The sequence below is a fragment of the Musa acuminata genome, chromosome BXJ1-9 (genome assembly GCF_036884655.1).
Source record: "Musa acuminata AAA Group cultivar baxijiao chromosome BXJ1-9, Cavendish_Baxijiao_AAA, whole genome shotgun sequence".
Classification (NCBI taxonomy): Eukaryota; Viridiplantae; Streptophyta; class Magnoliopsida; order Zingiberales; family Musaceae; genus Musa; species Musa acuminata.
The window spans coordinates 45,591,501-45,608,611 of NC_088335.1; the positions used below are offsets into that span (position 1 = coordinate 45,591,501).

General features: G+C 38.8%; 3 protein-coding genes across 6 annotated transcripts; 2 read left to right on the top strand and 1 right to left on the bottom strand.

The window, feature by feature from the left end:
• Positions 1–360: 360 nt before the first annotated feature.
• On the bottom strand, positions 361–7,013 carry LOC135593787 (transcription factor UNE12-like). Of its 3 annotated transcripts, none has more exons than XM_065084062.1 (7): positions 6,616–7,013; positions 6,370–6,546; positions 5,445–5,564; positions 4,715–4,780; positions 3,785–3,850; positions 2,537–2,611; positions 361–1,060 (listed from the first exon to the last, which is right to left on the bottom strand). In XM_065084062.1, the coding sequence occupies exons 1-7, from the start codon at positions 6,865–6,867 to the stop codon at positions 830–832; spliced, it is 987 nt and encodes a 328-aa protein (XP_064940134.1). In that variant the 5' UTR covers positions 6,868–7,013; the 3' UTR covers positions 361–829. The 3 variants fall into 3 exon arrangements, with proteins under 3 accessions (XP_064940134.1, XP_064940133.1, XP_064940132.1); XM_065084061.1 differs by having other exon boundaries at positions 6,370–6,459; positions 6,616–7,000; XM_065084060.1 differs by having other exon boundaries at positions 6,370–6,516; positions 6,616–7,000.
• Positions 7,014–7,375: 362 nt separating this feature from the next.
• LOC135585312 (uncharacterized) lies at positions 7,376–10,678 on the top strand. 2 transcript variants are annotated; one of them, XM_065084065.1, is made up of 3 exons: positions 7,376–7,552; positions 9,812–9,936; positions 10,482–10,678. In XM_065084065.1, the coding sequence occupies exons 1-2, from the start codon at positions 7,421–7,423 to the stop codon at positions 9,911–9,913; spliced, it is 234 nt and encodes a 77-aa protein (XP_064940137.1). In that variant the 5' UTR covers positions 7,376–7,420; the 3' UTR covers positions 9,914–9,936; positions 10,482–10,678. The 2 variants fall into 2 exon arrangements, with proteins under 2 accessions (XP_064940137.1, XP_064940136.1); XM_065084064.1 differs by lacking the exon at positions 10,482–10,678 and adding an exon at positions 10,015–10,206 and having other exon boundaries at positions 7,377–7,552.
• A 1,166-nt stretch (positions 10,679–11,844) lies between these two features.
• On the top strand, positions 11,845–12,943 carry LOC103999025 (chitinase 2-like). Its single transcript, XM_009420654.3, has one exon. It carries the CDS (start codon positions 11,860–11,862, stop codon positions 12,793–12,795), a length of 936 nt encoding a protein of 311 aa, XP_009418929.3. The 5' UTR covers positions 11,845–11,859; the 3' UTR covers positions 12,796–12,943.
• The last annotated feature ends 4,168 nt before the right edge of the window (positions 12,944–17,111 follow it).

Here is a 17,111-nt window from a genome sequence, read left to right on the forward strand (position 1 = left end):
GAAGTTTTCTATTATCAAATTAGGGACATGAGAGAAGAACTTTGACAAAAGGAAGAACATGTAGAGGAAGAGTGAACTTTCAGTATGTTGATATTACATGGTATTTCTTAATTACTATATATTCATGTTATAGAAGATCATATCTATAGTGCTTTTATATATTTTTTTCTCAACTAGTCAATAAATACACTGCACAAGAAAAAAGCAAAGAGTGCAGATGACAAGATGGCCAGTAGGCTCCGGTTCAAACATGAAATGAAGTTGAAAGGTGAGGAAAAGATCTCTATCCATTAGATCAGCAAGCCACACCCCAGTAAAGCACAAACCACTAAGGAGACAAGCACCACTTAACAGCAAGAATGAGTGCATGATAGAAAAATATAACATCGCGATCATTATCATCAATGATCATGTCAAACTTGCTTTCCATTTCTATGAAAAGTGTGTAAATCCACACTCATCAAGCATGCTGCCCACTACGCTACAATACAGCAATCCCCACCCAAAAGTAATAAGCTTAGTGCATAACAGTACCCGACGACAATTAAGAGCAAGTGAGCACTTTGGCAGCTAACCTCTATCACTTAGAGATACATTGAGATATTTAGGTAATCGAGTAGAATCTTTACCGTGGGATTGTAATAATAACACCTTCATCAAAAGTAGGGGAAAGTAAACAGGAGAATGACATCATCTAGCACTTGCGCGACACACAGGACCTTTTAGGTCACATCCAACATGCCGTTGAAGGTCGGAGAGTGCTGGTTTCTACATACCGATGGAGACACGTATTTGCTGTCGCTATAGAGTTCTTGTTGATTGCTCGATCCTATGAAGGGGTATTTGGTTCAGGCTTGACTGTCTTGGATTCAGATTGGTGATGTGTGTCGAGGATTGCCATGGCAAGTGAAATTGGCATCATGCAGAGGGATTTGGATTGAAGGAATTGCATTGCAGCTCCAATATCTTCTTCCATAAGTTTTGCAACTTGCCGTTCTGTACCATCTGTTGACCACTTCTCCCAAATATGCTGTGTGCTCCCGCCCTCACTAGTTTCCCCCTTCACAAGTATATAATGGAACCAGGTCAAACTATTTATAAGACAGTTTAATCGGACACCCACCTACATAAAGTATCTTCTATAAAATTGTGCATGATCATCGTGAATATGTAGAAAATGTCAACAGGCATGTAGAATATATGATGGGATGAGAACATGATAATTGGGAAGTGCTTTGCCACTTTACAATTGTAGAAAACATCATCCTATGCTCGCAGGGTCTAGGGTTTAAAGATATGGAACGGTGTGATGGGCTGAAAATTTGGAAGTCAACATTCCAACTGACTGTGTGTACTCCATAAGTAAACTAAAAAGGCTTTTATTTAAACATAAATAATGCTTCAGATATCAGCAGAATGCTTGGGGTTAAACTCTCTATTAAGGTTTAATGACATAAAATCTACCAGAGTCAAAGAAAAACGAAATCATTCCATATTCTCAAGTTTAATTTATCAATCAGAGCTGCAAGCAATTCTTTACATCAACTCCTAAACTCCTCACATTTGCATTCACTCCTTCCTTGTCTAAAAAAACCACACAGCCGAGCTCCCTATTCACATGAGCTCAAGCCACATGATAAAAAAAGGTTTGGCGTCAACTCAATCTATTTTCTCAATTTCAGGCATGCCTATGAGCCTTTTTATGCAATGCCTCAATTTGTGGCACATTATGGCAAAAGCACCATCAACAGCAATACATTGTTCCCAATTATCTCTGGTCAACTACATGAAGTTTTTTCCAAAATATAGCTCCCGTTAAGGAAAGTGTCACTGGATGATCAAAAGTCATCATCTTCCCTATATATCTGGCCCCCTTTTTTGTTATTCCAGGCTTCCACTAATTGAACTGATTCACTTTACCTTAACATAGCCTATGCATTATTAGTTCTTCCATGGAGCAAACCACTTTAGATGGTATTCTTTATTATATCTTTAATTAGTACAACCAGTACCTTTCTTTCTACTCCACCTTTCAACTAATGTCCATGGGATGTTGACATTGTTTTCTTCTAACTTTCTTATTCCTTTTAACTTTCAATATGTTCTTAAATAATAACCTATTTTCACATTTAAAGTCCACCAATTAGTTCAAAATTTTCCTTTTACCCTTTGTTTCCTCTTCAAATTTCATACACATACATCTAATACCAGCATTTATGTGACATAGTCAAGTTTTTTTCCTAAGCACAAACTATACATTCAATTATCCTATGCAACAATAAAAGATATTAGCACTAAAATCTGCAGTCGTTTACGTTCAGATTTTTTTCAAAAAAATTCGATCCATGAGTTAGCTACCTATGCACATGCAATATATTATATAGGACATGAATTTCAGCTACTACTTACCTATTTGAACTAGGAATCAACAGCAGATAAAGAAAATACACAGAAACAACTTACATGTATATTAAGAGTGACCATAGTAGTCCCTAAAAACAATGATTTTATCCACCAAATGGAGTTTTAAGCTTACCTCAACTGACACTGGAATATCAGCTACCAGCTGGGCAACAGCACCTGCACCACCTAATCTGCTCATGCTTAGGACCTGCCATTAGTGAATAAAAACAATAAAGATCTACTTTCAAGAAAGATTTACTAAAGAAATGCAAAATCTGAAAAGAAACACTTAGTTAACTTCTCAGATCTCAGAATATGCTCTTATTTGAATTACTGAATGTAAGGTTCAAGGAAAGACATACATTGTGTGGCTTGGGAGAAATACAAATAAGAAAAAGATCTAGACAAAAACAATAATAGCACAAAACAGAAGTTTTGAGCCTCAAAGCAATTCTTAGATTTACCAAAAATCAGGTAAACTTCACATTTATTCCACCTGGCTTGGGTATTTTTCATCAACCATCAAAAACTGATGCAGATGGAGTATCTGAAATTAATACAGCAGATCTAGGCTAGAGTTTACAATAAATCCTCTTTTATGTTGCTTCAAAATCATAAAAATTAACTTTAAGTATGTGTTAGTCTAGAATAATATGCTATCTACTGCAGATGGCTGTTTTTTGGAACAGAAATAGAGGTTCTGATTCATTCAAGCTATCACTAACTTCACTTCTGATTAATTTACTGTAGTTGCAAAGCTATAGTCACTCAAACAAAACAAGATGGTAATATTATTCAGTTAACGTATAATGATCCTTTAATGTGGACTCAAGAATAATGACCGAGATATCTAGATGTTTGACACAATTAAAACATATATAGTCTATGAGAAGCTCAAATATCCCACGAGCCACTTTAAGAGAGAGAGAGAGAGAGAGATACTTGCTGATAAGAAAAAGTATTCAAGGCAAATGTATTGTTTTATAAGGAAGCCAGCAAAAACAAGCTAGGGCTACAGCTTTAAACTTTGTCACCATCAAGTCATGAGACTTATGATCTCCTATAATAGGTGGGTTATAAATTAACAGCAATGGTGTATCTTTTCAAAATATTCCTCGCTTAGCATCTTGAATGAAATGCTAATCACATTCTTACAAATTTGTCAAAATGCCATTAAGTTTAATAAAAGGGTGAAGCAACTGGAACAGTAAGAGTACATCAAATTTTGTTATGTTTAATGTTTTGAAATCTTAGCAGGTAAAAACTGTTTAACACATAAATCTAGCAGAAAAGAGACTAAAAATATAACTATAAGCATCATTGTTGTTTCTAATAAACTATATATCATAAATATTGCTCATTCAAATCAGATACCAATTACCTTCACTTGCAGCCTCAAAAACTTTACATAGTCTAGAATCTCATCAAGCATGGCTGCTCTATCAGTCTGCATATGTAAAATAAAACTATTGGTACATAGACAAGATAAAAATGTTTAGTCATTGTCAATAAGAATCACACTTTTAACAAACAGGTAATTAATCGAATTTAGAGAGAAATATTCTACATTTATCTCCGGAGATTCACCCGTCTTATTAGTCTGGTAACTAAATGGCAAGAATACCATCCTTAAAAAATGTAGTTCATTTAACTAACATGTATTCTGAGTTTTTTTACCATGTTACCGTATAACTTGGATCTGCAATCAGCAGATATATCTCTTCACTTCATGCAAAATATAAAAATGTAATCCCAACAAAGCAACTCAGGGTCAACAATAAAAGAACCAATTAAGTTACGGTCACAATAAGACCAGACAAAAATGTTCTTCCAAATACCAGGCAGACAGGTATATGCCGACTCACATTTGCTGGTCTACCTACGGACAGATATCAGACCATATAGCTAGCTACAAATCAGTTCTTTTATTTATTTTTCAGTTATGCCGGACAGTACTGGTCATTGTGCCACCTGGTATATACCAGTACCATATTGGTGGGACAGGATGACATAACCAGTATCAATCACCCGGTATACAACCACCTGGTTGCATAGTTGACATATGCTGTTCTCTAAAATTTTCTCAACTCCCCAACATATAACTAGAATAATGAAAAACCAATCATTATTTTACTTTATGAACAATGGAAATGAATCACCAAGGGTTGGTAACAAAGCTAAGTTCTTCTCAAGGCAACCAAATCAGATTTTGTTACAACAAAGATAATTCCTCTAAACATGCAAAGAAACAAATAGTTACAATTCTACGTGCTTTGTATTTTTCTAATAACATAATATGCAAGATACTGACCTTATTAGTGTTGGGGACCAATTCCTGCAAAGCCCTTAGTCTTTCTGCTATTCTTTCTCTCCGTTGCTGCAACCACAAAAGGCCCATTCAAAATGCCTTCATGCAATATGAAAATAAAAAATGGACAAAATGACAAGATATAACTAGATCATAAACACTTTATGGCTTGATATTGCTGTTCTTGTTGAGTGTACTAAAAAAAATAAATCCAGTTGGAATATAAAAGATGATTGACCAATGCTGATCCACTTATTTGCACATTTTCTGACAGTATGCATCAAAAATTTCCACACAGTGTAGATCAATATTAATAAAATGCTGTTGTTCTCTAATGAAGAATGATTTCATATCCCACAACAAGAAAAAGTACAAGAGAAAAAGTAATATTTGGATCCTGGTGCTTAACAAGTCAATTGATACTTCAAGTCATGCTAGAAAAACAGCACAAAAGATCATACCTTGCCTAAGCAATTAAAGATTTAGTGCAGATTGCAGGTCTGAATAAGCAAGGGCTAGAAAACCCATTTGAGTATAGATTTGACTCCCCAAATCCCATAGTCAGATTAAAAAATAGTCAATTGAATAACTCACTGACAGAATGACAAAATGGAGATCATTGTAAAGTTTTCCTTCTGAGATTCACTAAAAAGAATTAATTTCAATATAGGAGAGATGTTGATGCAGAAAAAATGGGGAGCTGCAAAAAAGGTACCAGACAGCCAAACATTACCCGCTCTGCAATGCTATGAGGATCTGTGGCTTGGCCACGCCTGGCTCGCACCTTTGGTCGTGGGGCTGGAGGCTGTGGCACTGTAGTGACTCCACCTTGTTTCACTTGTCCATGGAAAGCCTGTAAAACAATTGATAGAAAGAACTCGCAAAAGGCATATATTACCATGTCAAACATATGAACTTTCCAAAGAATGTCACATATGATAAGCCTCTAGCCATGCACCGCATGAGAGAAGAGTGTGTCAAAGCAAGCGCATGGATTGATATGCTCCTGCTGGACGAATAGTATAAGTTCCTCTTCTCTTTTTCTTTACCCTTTGGTACTAGAGTACAAAGAAGAATACACAGCTCACCAGTTAGCATCTTTGAAATGAGAGTTCACTCCAGTAAAATGTTCTTTTTTTTTCATATTAGCCATTCACACTTGAAATTGAAGAGAGAAAATATCTTCAAAAGTTTCATCCTCCAACACAATTGACAATCGCAACAAATTAACAGTAATATACTAAAACCTATATTGTTTTGTCCTTATCGATTTTTAATCTAGAAAACCCAACTATACATCAATTGGTAAATTTATGTTTTCATAATGATAGTCAATTTAAACCTTAACATAACACCTTCAAAACTTGAAGTCACCACCACCAACACAAAGGAAAGATAAAAGACTCCGGATGGGCGTACTTCATGTTTGAGCAGATGAGACCTTCATCGAACAAGATTCTTCCTAAATGAGCGTTATGCTGACACAACTACCACTTGAATCATTTCCAGAAAACACAATTTTTTCGTTCCATTAGCAACCCAATGGCATAAAAGAACCACTTTTTCAAGTATTCAATGAGTGACATTCAAGAATTTAAATTTCCAACCAAATCAGAAATAGAATAAACAAAATCTAAGGTTTCTAGAAGCCAACGCACCTGCGGAGGAGGATTAGACCGGATTTGATGAGGATGGATGTGCCCAAAGCCCGGCGGGAACAATCCCGCCAACTGCATCGAATCCCTCTCCTGCTCCACAGCCACACCCAGTGAGCTTCCCAACTCAAATTCACCCCCAACACCAGACTGCCAATTGGGAAACGAAGGCGCAGGATTCTACACACCCAACATTAAGGAGAAATCCAACGGGAAAACAACACGAAACAAAAGAGACGATGCGCTCACCATCTTCGTGTCCTGCCCCTCGAAGAGCCGCTTCCCGGTCGAGGACCCCTGTTCCAGGCTCAGCCCCAGGGGGAACGCCCCGCCCCCGCGGGCGGCGACGGAGGACCCATCGCCGGAGCTCCGATGGAGGGCCATCCCGGCTGCCAGCGAGGCGTCATCCCCACCGCCAAAGGACGAGGGCATGGAGAGGATTTGCTCCAAGAAATCGTCGCCTAGGCCCTCCGACGGGGGCGGGGGCGGGTGGCTCGCCATGACGGCGGCGTCAGCGGCCGGGAGGTTTGGATCGAGGCGAACGCTGCACGAAGCGGGCGGCGGCTTCGGGCACCGACGACTCAAATCGCATCCAAAGGGGCCGAGGAAGAGGAAGAGGAAGTGGAACCGTGTGATGTAGGTGGTGAAACAGAGTGCTTGTTTATATACATATATAGAGAAAGGAAAAGACAGGCAGCGAAAAGGATGTGAAGAGGGAAAAAAAGAAGCTTTCTTTAGAAAGAGGGAGAGAGAGAGAGAGAGAGAAAAATATTTTTCTTTTAAAAAGAAATTGATATTATTATTAAAAGTTGCGTTCTAAAAGTATTTAATTCTTTTTATTGTCAGTACAAAACAAGATTATGTCTAATAATTTAATGACAATAATGATGAAATAAATGTGAGCTTATATTATCAATCACCATTTTTAATCGCCGTCCGTAGGGCTAATGCACGAATCTTGAAGCTCGGGCTTGGCTGGTTCTAACCCCGTCGGCATCTTAAGTCCGCTCGAGGAGTGGCGCTCGCGATAGAAAGAGCGAGGAGAGAGAGAGAGATGTCGTCGGTAGGGACGTCGTCGAGGGGGCTGTTGGAGATCGGCAAGTTCGCTCTGTACGTGACGGTACCCGTCGTTGCCACCTATTGCTTCGCCACAGACTCCAAGACCCTCCACAAGCTCATGGCCTTCGTACGCTCTTACCCCGTCTCCTGATGTCTCTCTCCTCTTTTTCCCTAAAGCCCTAGTTTTTATTTGTTTGTGTTAGATATTTGGCTGATTATGAGTAGTGAGGGGATATATGGAAACTCTTGCTCGTGATCTCTTTCTGCCAATTTGATTCCTGATTACTTGATTTTGTGTGTGTTTGCCTTTCCCCTCGACATGAAACATTTAGGGCTTTAGGTTTTCTCTCTTAATTTCGCCTTCCAATCGTTTATGAAACGACTTGGATACACGAAAAAAAATTATTTTTGTGAATGCTGCCAAGGTACTTTGATTTTGCTTGTTTGTATTCATTTTTGCTCTCAATTTCTTTGTATTCTTGTTTGCTCTCAATTTCCTATTCGGACGTATCAAATGGAAAAAAAGACGGTTGTTCATGAGTGTTCAATTCTCCTTTTGAAAAGTACAAGAAAGTGTGGGCTTTGAGAACAATAAATAAATATCAAACATGAGTTTATATGCCAATGGGAATCATAGTAACTGGAAGTGGTTACGAAGGATCAGTGGTTGTCGATCATGTGGAACAGTACACTAGCATACAATTCTTTCTGGACGATTTGTTGCGACTTCTGGTCAAGACCGATGCAGAAATTGCAGTGGCCATGAATTGAATGAACTTTTTTCGGCCTTGGCTATCCTAATTTGAAAATTAATTGGGATATGCATCAAGAGTCATGGCACCTTTTGGTTCCAAGGTGTAAACATTCTAAACAAATTTGACTGGTGGCCCCATTCTGTTCAACCTTTTCCAGGTCAATCAAGCTAGACACTTATCCATTCTAGCTTACAACCTTCATTTGCTCTACGGGGAACAAAATTTGAATATTCTCATGGGTGAACAAATAAGCTGATTGAAGGTCTGAGATCTGAGATTTTGTGAGGTAAAAACTAATGCTACATGACAATTCTCACCTATCTTTTGTTCTTTGATTAGTTGTGGTTTAAGGTTTCACAATATTGTTAAATGTGAATGTGTTGATGAGTGACTGTCGATCTTCTTGTATTGTTCATCATATTAACCGGATAATGTGGCTTATTCTCTATTCATACACAACAGGTTTATGTGATGAAGAATCATTTTTTTAAATGCAAATTTCTTAACATTTTTCTGCACTTTAGATTGTGTATCTAATCATTCCAAATCCAGAATTTACTCTGCCATCATAGATGGCACTTGGACTCATGTACCCATTTTCAATACATTTCTTTCTTCTGGCCTTTTCAATGATATAAACAAATTCTTTCTCCTGTTCTTGTGGTACTTCATCATCTCAGTGATGCTTAGTTTGAGCAGTGAGGATTTTCTGACTAAATCATACAATGTATGAGAGTTAATTTTTTTTCCCGCTTATTAAATTACAAAGTTTCAATGAAAAATAAATGGAAGGGCAGTGAATAGTAACAGTTAATCATCAGTTAGATTGTGAATTAATTTGCATTTGCACCATATCATTTAATTCATGTGTTTAATTTTTTGATAATGAGACAGTGGTCTGTTAGTGTGTCTCATCTTCTTGAACCAAATATATATCTCAAGTCAAATGGCAGCAAGATTTTGTGGCTTGTACAAATCTTGGTATCGACCAATATCAGCTACTTGGTTGTCTTGAATGCCTTGGATGAGTCCTGAATCATCACCCATTTGATATTTAGATAGTCATGTGTCTTACTTTTGATCAAGCACCCCTTATTCTTGGTTAAAACCCATAGCATATTTGCTAGAATAGTTAAAGGATGCAACTGCTGAAGTCATTACTGTATCCATTATCTAAGAAATAGGAGAACGACCAGTTTGATAATTGTTGATTTAATGGAGATCCCATACGTTTTGTTTCTTTCTTGCTATTTACCTCTGCTGCATTTGTGCATCAATAAACTTATTTCGCCTGAACTTTGTTACTTGAGATAATTCCCAATCCGATAGCCATAATTGTTTGACCTGTTAAGCAAGAGGCATTTTGAACTATTCGGGTAACTTTTAGAATGTTTAATACTTACTGCATTTTGACAAAAGTACGAATATATTGGCAAAACTAAGTAGTGTATAGCTTATTTTATAAACTTATTGCAGAAAACATGAGATTAGTCTGGCTACTTGGTTAAACTTCTTGATCTGATTACCATTCCAGTCGTTTTGATAGTGGTTCTCTTTTTGTTTTGTGAACTCAGGAGAAATTCTCTATTTAACCATAACAGAAAGTGTTACTAATAATGAGCTTTATGCAGCGTTCTTATGTAGTTTATCCACCCGAGGGTCCTCGCCCTCCTTCACCAGAGGAACTCAGGGAGATGGCCCGACAAGTTGCTCGCAAGAACAACAACCAATGAATAATTCACAGTGCAAGTTTAAGGTAACAAGAACTTCTGGTGTTGCTAAGTTACTACAACACTGATCATTGAGATATTTTTGTTGTTTGGTTCTGTGGTAGGTGTTTGCTGGCAAAAGAATGATGTTATTTGCTGGTTAATTTCAGTCTTGAAGCTGGCAATAAGTTATGTTATGAAAGAAATTACCTTCAAATCTCAACATTTAGCTTGTTTTATCTTGATGCTTGTCTGTAATTTCATATAATTTCCTACGATCCACCGATATCCAAAATAAATGAATTAATTTTGTTTTCTTTGGGTTGCATTGTTAACATGTGGTCATAGTTTGCTATGACGGGAAAAGAATCCGAAGACAGAAAACACCCAAACAGGAAATTGTCATAGAATTGGAAGGTTTAGGATATCATAGAAACTATAATTTGATCGTAAATGCTCTGACTCTCCAATTGCCTCTGATAGATGATTATATTAGACTTATGCTTGCATTAACAGGGACTTGAATGAATAATGTTCAAGGAATATCCACATCCTTTTCTCTTTTTTTTTTTTCTTTTGAGCTTTTCTACAGGTCTCATTTTGCGGCTTTCTTAACTTGAAGGCTGCTAATTAAAGATTTCCTTTCAAGCATATGCTGCGAGCTATACCTCCTCCAATTGTGGTTGAAGTTCTCTTTTGAGACATACAGTTCATAGGCCATATGTCATAAGTTTTATGTAATAAAAGGTGATTTATATAAAAGTAAATTGCAATTAGAGTTTGTTTTCATTTCACTTGGCTGTGGATTATTGGAAGTGCATGTACAGTGGAAATCAAGATCTTCTCATCTGCCAGTCAACCCCTTTGAAAATGGAAAATGACAGGATCTAGAAATCATCTGTAAGTCAACCCCATGAACAAAAAAGCAGATCAGGAAAATGGAAAAAGGCAGGTGTAGAAACTTTGAGGTGCTCTGGAAAATAGAGAGATCATGATTCAGTCGTGGCATTAGAATCGGGAGATGAGATTGATGCTTTGTTTGTGGATGTTGAAGGTTCCAAGGAGGACAAGTCTGATATGGCGACTGTGGGATGGGTGTGGATAAGAACTCTGACTTCCTTGGCCATATTAAAGTCAACCCCTGGACTGGTTGTTAGATTTCGACTGAGAAAGAGGAATCTCAAGGCATGAGGTGATTCTTTTCTAATCTTTATTTACATTTAACACAATCATTTTAATTTTTTCTTAATCCAATTTGACATAATGTAGTCTAATCAAACATGTGATGTGATATTATTGCCTCCATCTGTTAGATCATTTTTTCTTGTTCCTCAATCTATAATCTCTATTCTTTTTTGGTTCCATAAATCATCACGACCTCCCTCTCATACTCTTACGTGAGATAATGATCGACTGTCGTGGGACTGATGTAATCATCCACCACCCATTGACCGAGTGCCGTCAAACATCAAGTTCCACCGAATCCGGATTCAAGGTGTTACACGCTTGGATGCGTCGAGTAGACGCTGTGTTTCCCAACCACAGAACAGGGTCAACGGTGCCTCAACCAATCACGTAAGACTGTCGTGGGAAATCCTTAATCAGTGGCATGACACAGGCTCGAAAGCCAACCCGGATTCGGATCTGTGGGCATATTGTATCCGACCCGATAACATCCCTATCAAGTTTGGCGCACACAGTCTGTCTGTCCTTCACAAGTCATCATCACGAAGCCAAAAATTGATCCCACAAGCTTTGCCGGCTGCATAATCTATTCGACATTTTAAATGATCGATGATTTTGTTTCTACTCCTCTAAGAATAATTTAATCTTATTAGCATAATATAATGGATCACATGCAAGTTTCAAGCATATTTATGCAATAAATTTGGATATCGGGTCCGGATCCGAGAGGATCCGGATCCGACTGAGCACACCAAGTGGACGCCTATAAGTAGTGACCCCGTCACATGATCGCAGCCAGGAATCTAATGGCTTCCTTCGCTGTCTTCTCTCTCTTCTTCCTCCTCCTCCAAGCTCTCCTCTTACTGCCACCTTCCGCCGCTTCGAACTCCAACCTCTTCAGGGAGTACATCGGTGCCCTATTCAACGGCGTCCGCTTCTCCGACGTCCCCGTCGACCCCGGCGTACAGTTCCACTTCATCCTCGCCTTCGCCATCGACTACACCTCCGTCGGCTCCCCCTCCCCCACCAATGGCAAGTTCAACATCTTCTGGGACAGCCAGAACCTGTCCCCCGCGCGTGCCGCCGCCATCAAGAGCAGCCACCCGAATGTGCGCCTCGCGGTCAGCCTTGGTGGCGACACCGTCGGGGGCCGCTTCGCCAACTTCACCCCTTCCTCTATCGACTCCTGGGTCGACAACGCCGTCGCTTCCCTCACCGGCATCATCAAGCAGTACCACCTGGACGGCATCGACGTCGACTACGAGCACTTCGAGGCCGACCCCGACACCTTCGCGGAGTGCGTAGGGCGGCTGGTGACGAGGCTGAAGCGGAGCGGAGTCATATCCTTCGCCTCCATCGCGCCCTTCGACGACGATGAGGTGCAGCGGCATTACTTGGCTCTGTGGAAGAAGTATGGGCAGGTCATCGACTACGTCAACTTCCAGTTCTATGCGTATGACGCGAGGACGACGGTGTCTCAGTTTCTGAGCCACTTCGATCAGCAGAAGTCCAACTACAGGGGAGGAAGAATCCTCGCAAGTATCTCCACTGAGAAGAACCCCGGCGGTCTGTCACCACAGAATGGATTCTTCAGGGCATGTAGAACTCTCAAGAAGCAAGACAAGCTCGGTGGCATCTTCATCTGGGCTGCAGACTCTTCCAAGAGCGATGGTTTCAGGTACGAGAAGCAGGCGCAGAGCCTGTTGTCAGTCTCCAGTTGATCGAACCTCCATGATCTGTGGTTGTAGTGCTTGTGTTCTTGGTGTTCTTCACCAGAATAATTCTTCACTTCATCAGTCGAGTGGCAACTCTGTATCTTTACTACAATAATGAAATCACCCGTTGGTTTTGTTCGTCTAAAAGCAAGAATCAGAATGAAGACAAAAATTCCAATTTGTTTTCCTTGATAGCGACATGTGAAGAACATAATGGTGTAGCATTTACAACATGCATATGATCCATACAAAACGTTGACCTTCTCGCATGAGACTTTTGATGGTCTCGGGTTATCAATGGCAGTAAGCTCTTCAGATAAGTTTTTGATGGATAGATATGTCCATCAAAGACGGATCTGTCTCGAGGCAACATTGCTTTCAGTTCTGACTATTTCATCTTATTAGTCATCAATCTCCAACCACTTCTATTGATATTTTGATGCTTATAATCTGCACACCTAACATTCATCTCAGCTGACTCTTTACCATCATTGATCAAGACAAAAGAAGTTCCAAACTGCAGCTAAAATACTCAGAGAGAGAGAGAGAGAGGTTATTGAGTGGAAAATCACAAGAAATTTTATCCAAAAAGAATATTTTTTTTGGCAGCAATCTGAAACATCCACTAAAAAACCTGCAGTGTGATAGAACCAGCTTTAGGATAGGATAAAGTGGCTTATGATCAGAAGATTCTACAGATATCTATTAAACAGAACCAATAAATATTATTGAGTAACATGATGATATTTGTTAGATTGAAGATGAATCTTCAACTGAGTTAATCCAAATATTACTGAAGAATTTTTTTATTGACTAATATGTGCATGTTTTTAGGACATAGGATTATTATTAGGTGTTTGTGGGCTATATATTTTTTTTTTCTTTCTTCTTAACTCCCCGGTGGATCATGTAATTAGAGGTTGTTAGTTTGGCAAGTCCCATCGGGAAAATCAGGCTTGTTATCTCCTGTTGGAGCTATAAATAAGAGTCTGAGCTTTGAAGTCAGATGTACCACAAGTGGCACCACAAGAAAAACCTAAGTATTTACTTTGGGTTTAAGTCCACACTCAGTTAAATAGTTTGGGCTTACAGTTTGGGTTTTTCTTGTTTAGTATTTGCGGGTGTTTTATGGCCTAGGAGCATCTTCCTAAGGTATTTGTAATTGTCCCTTTTATAGTAGTGATTTGCTCCTCTTTCGTCCGTGGATGTAGGTCAAGGTTAATTGACCGAACCATGTAAATCTGATGTTCTTGTCGCTTTTATCTTTTTGCTTTATTGTCTTTGTTGGGTTGCCAAAATTATCCTTTGGTAAATTTCCTGGGGCTAGCTCTAACAAACTGGTATCAGAGCTTGGTTTCAGGATCTTTTGGCAACGATGACAATAACAAAGATCGTTGTTGAGAAATTCGACAGAAATGTCAACTTTGGCTTGTGGCAACTCAAGATGGAGGTCATTCTAGTTCAAGACGGAGTTGATTTGGTACTACAGGGAGCCGAGAGCATTCCAGATGATATGTCAAAAGAAGAGCTTGCGGGTATGGATAAGAAGGCCCGATCAAGCATCATTCTAAATCTCTCTGACGAGGTTTTACGGGAGGTAGCTACGGAGACTACGGCTAAGAGCATGTGGGACAAGCTTAAAACTTTGTACATGAAAAGGACAGTGGAGAATCATCTCTACTTGAAGCAGAGTCTGTATATGCTTCGGATAACTGAAGGTACATCTATACTCTCGCATCTTGATAAATTTGATTCCTTGATTATGGATTTGGAGAATATAGATGCAAAAATTGATGACGAGGATAAGGCCCTATTACTCTTGTGTTCTCTTCCCCAATCTTTTAAGCATTTCCGTGATACTTTGATTTATGGAAAAGAAATAGTTTCGTATCAAAAAATTAAATCTGTACTGAAATCTAAGGAGCAGATAGACAGGAATATCACTGGGAAAAGTAGAGAGAATCAGGCTGAGGGTCTAGTTGTCAAGGGTAGAATAGATAAAAGAGAATTTGACAGTAGTAGATCTAAATCCAGACATAGAAATTTGGAATGTAGATATTGTCATAAAATGGGGCACATTAAGGCTGATTGCTTTAAATTGAAAAATAAATTAAAGCAAAAATGAAAACTTGTTGAGAAAACTACTGAGTCCGCTGAAGCTAGTGTAGCATTTGATGAGAATATTGAAAATATTTTATTTGCTACTGATGACAGGACGATGTCTAAAAATGAATGGATTTTAGATTTATGTTGTTCTTATCACATATGTCCCAATAGGGATTTGTTTTCCACATATGAATCTTGCAATTGTGGAATTGTTTTGATAGCAATAATGCCGCGTGTGATGTTATTGGTAGAGGAACAATCCGAATTAAAATGTATGATGGTATTGTGAGGACGCTCACTAATGTATAGGCATATTCCTGATTTAAAAAAGAATCTCATCTCTTTAGGCACCCTAAAGGCTCTTGGGTGTAAATACAAAGGTGGAGTTATGAAAGTTTCTAGAAGTACCTTTATTGTTATGAAAGCTTGTAGGTCTGGTAGCTTATATATTTTGAAGGGAACTACTATCATAGGCTCGGTTGCAGTGTCGTTATCATCATTGTCTGATTTTGACGTCACCAAATTATGGTATATGCGTTTGGGTCATATAAGCGAAAAAGGTTTGAGCATATTGAGCAAAAGAGGTCTACTTTGCGGACAGAGTACTGGGCCACTGGACTTTTGTGAACACTGCATTTTTGGAAAGCAGAAAAGAGTCAGCTTCACTTCTCCGGCAGTTCACAAAACGAAAGGTACTCTTGACTATATTCATTCAGACCTTTGGGGTCCAGCTCATGTTCAGTTTAAGGGTGGTGCTAGGTATATGTTGACTTTCATTGACGATTATTCCAGAAAAGTTTGGGTTTATTTTTTGAAGCATAAAAATGATGTTTTTCTAACCTTTAAACAATGGAAGGCTTTAATTGAGAAGCAAACAGGTAAACAAATTAAGTGGCTTCGAACAGATAATGGCATAGAATTTTGTGAAGGTGACTTTGAAGAATTCTGCAAAAATGAAGGAATCGTTTGGCATCGCACTGTTAGGATGACGCCTCAGCAAAATGGTGTGGCCGAACGTATGAACAGAACACTCTTGGAAAGAGCAAGATGTATGATCTCAAATGCAGGGTTGACAAAGAACTTTTGGGCAGAGGCGATTAATATGGCCTGTTACGTTGTCAACCGCGCTCCTTCTGCAGCACTTAACTTTAAAACTCCAAAGGAAGTTTGGTTAGGTACTCCTGCTGATTACTCTGATTTAAAAATTTTTGGGTGTCCAGCATACATGCATGTAAATGAAGGAAAATTAGAGCATCGAGCTAAAAAAATGCATTTTCCTTGGGTATGCTTCTGGGGTGAAAGGATACAAATTATGGTGTTCTGATCCCAAATCCCCAAAATTTGTAATCAGTAGATTGATAAGACCCTAAAGTCTTATCGTAGGCTCTGATACCAAATGATAAGACCCTAAAGTCTTATCGTAGGCTTTGATACCAATTGATAAGACCCTAAAGTCTTATCGTAAAAAGAAGAAGAGAAGGGGATGATCATTTCGAGGGGATCGGCCTCCTTGATCGCTTCGAGGGGATCGACCTCCAAGGGTTTGTCAAAAGACAAAATAGTATTTTTCATAGATAAGCGAAAAGAAACAGTTATATCTCTATTTATAGAGTTCCGACTTTAGTTAAACTAAACAGACTTAATAAATATGCAGAAAATAAAAGGAAAGCACAGAAAATAAAAGGAAAAATAAAAGGATCCTAACATAGATATGTTACTTTTGATGAATTGTTTATGTTATCTTCCAAAGAGGATTATACTAGTTGTACAAATGATAGTGCGCAGAAGCAGGTGGAGCTTGAGATTGGTAGTTCAGATTCCTTTAAGTCGAACTCTTCTACTCAAAGAATGCCAGTAGGTGGTCCCGAGTCTATTGACGCAGATGATCCAAAGGAAGAGCAATATTCCATAGCCAAGGATAGATCACGGAGAGATATTCGACCACCACAAAGATATGCAAATTTGGTTGCATGTGCTTTATCTGTTGCAGAAGAGACAAGTGAAGTTGTTGAGCTTACTTCCTACTCAGATGTAGTTTCTTGTGATAATTTCGCTAAGTGGTTGATTGCGATAAATGAAGAAATTGAGTCTCTCCATCGGAATGGAACTTGGGATCTTGTGAAATTGCCTTCGGGTAAGAAAATTGTTGGATGCAAATGGGATACTATTGCTAAGGGAAAGGTCCTTGATCAGAAAATTCATATGAAGGACAATCC

Coding starts and splice junctions, on each gene's coding strand:
- LOC135593787 (XM_065084062.1), bottom strand. CDS start 6,867: ATGGCGAGCCACCCGCCCCCGCCCCCGTCGGAGGGCCTAGGCGACGAT. Junction 3,851..4,714: donor TGGTCCCCAACACTAATAAG/GTCAGTATCTTG, acceptor TTACATATGCAG/ACTGATAGAGCAGCCATGCT. Junction 1,061..2,536: donor ATATTCCAGTGTCAGTTGAG/GTAAGCTTAAAA, acceptor ATACTTGTGAAG/GGGGAAACTAGTGAGGGCGG.
- LOC135585312 (XM_065084065.1), top strand. CDS start 7,421: ATGTCGTCGGTAGGGACGTCGTCGAGGGGGCTGTTGGAGATCGGCAAG. Junction 7,553..9,811: donor TCCACAAGCTCATGGCCTTC/GTACGCTCTTAC, acceptor AGCTTTATGCAG/CGTTCTTATGTAGTTTATCC.
- LOC103999025 (XM_009420654.3), top strand. CDS start 11,860: ATGATCGCAGCCAGGAATCTAATGGCTTCCTTCGCTGTCTTCTCTCTC.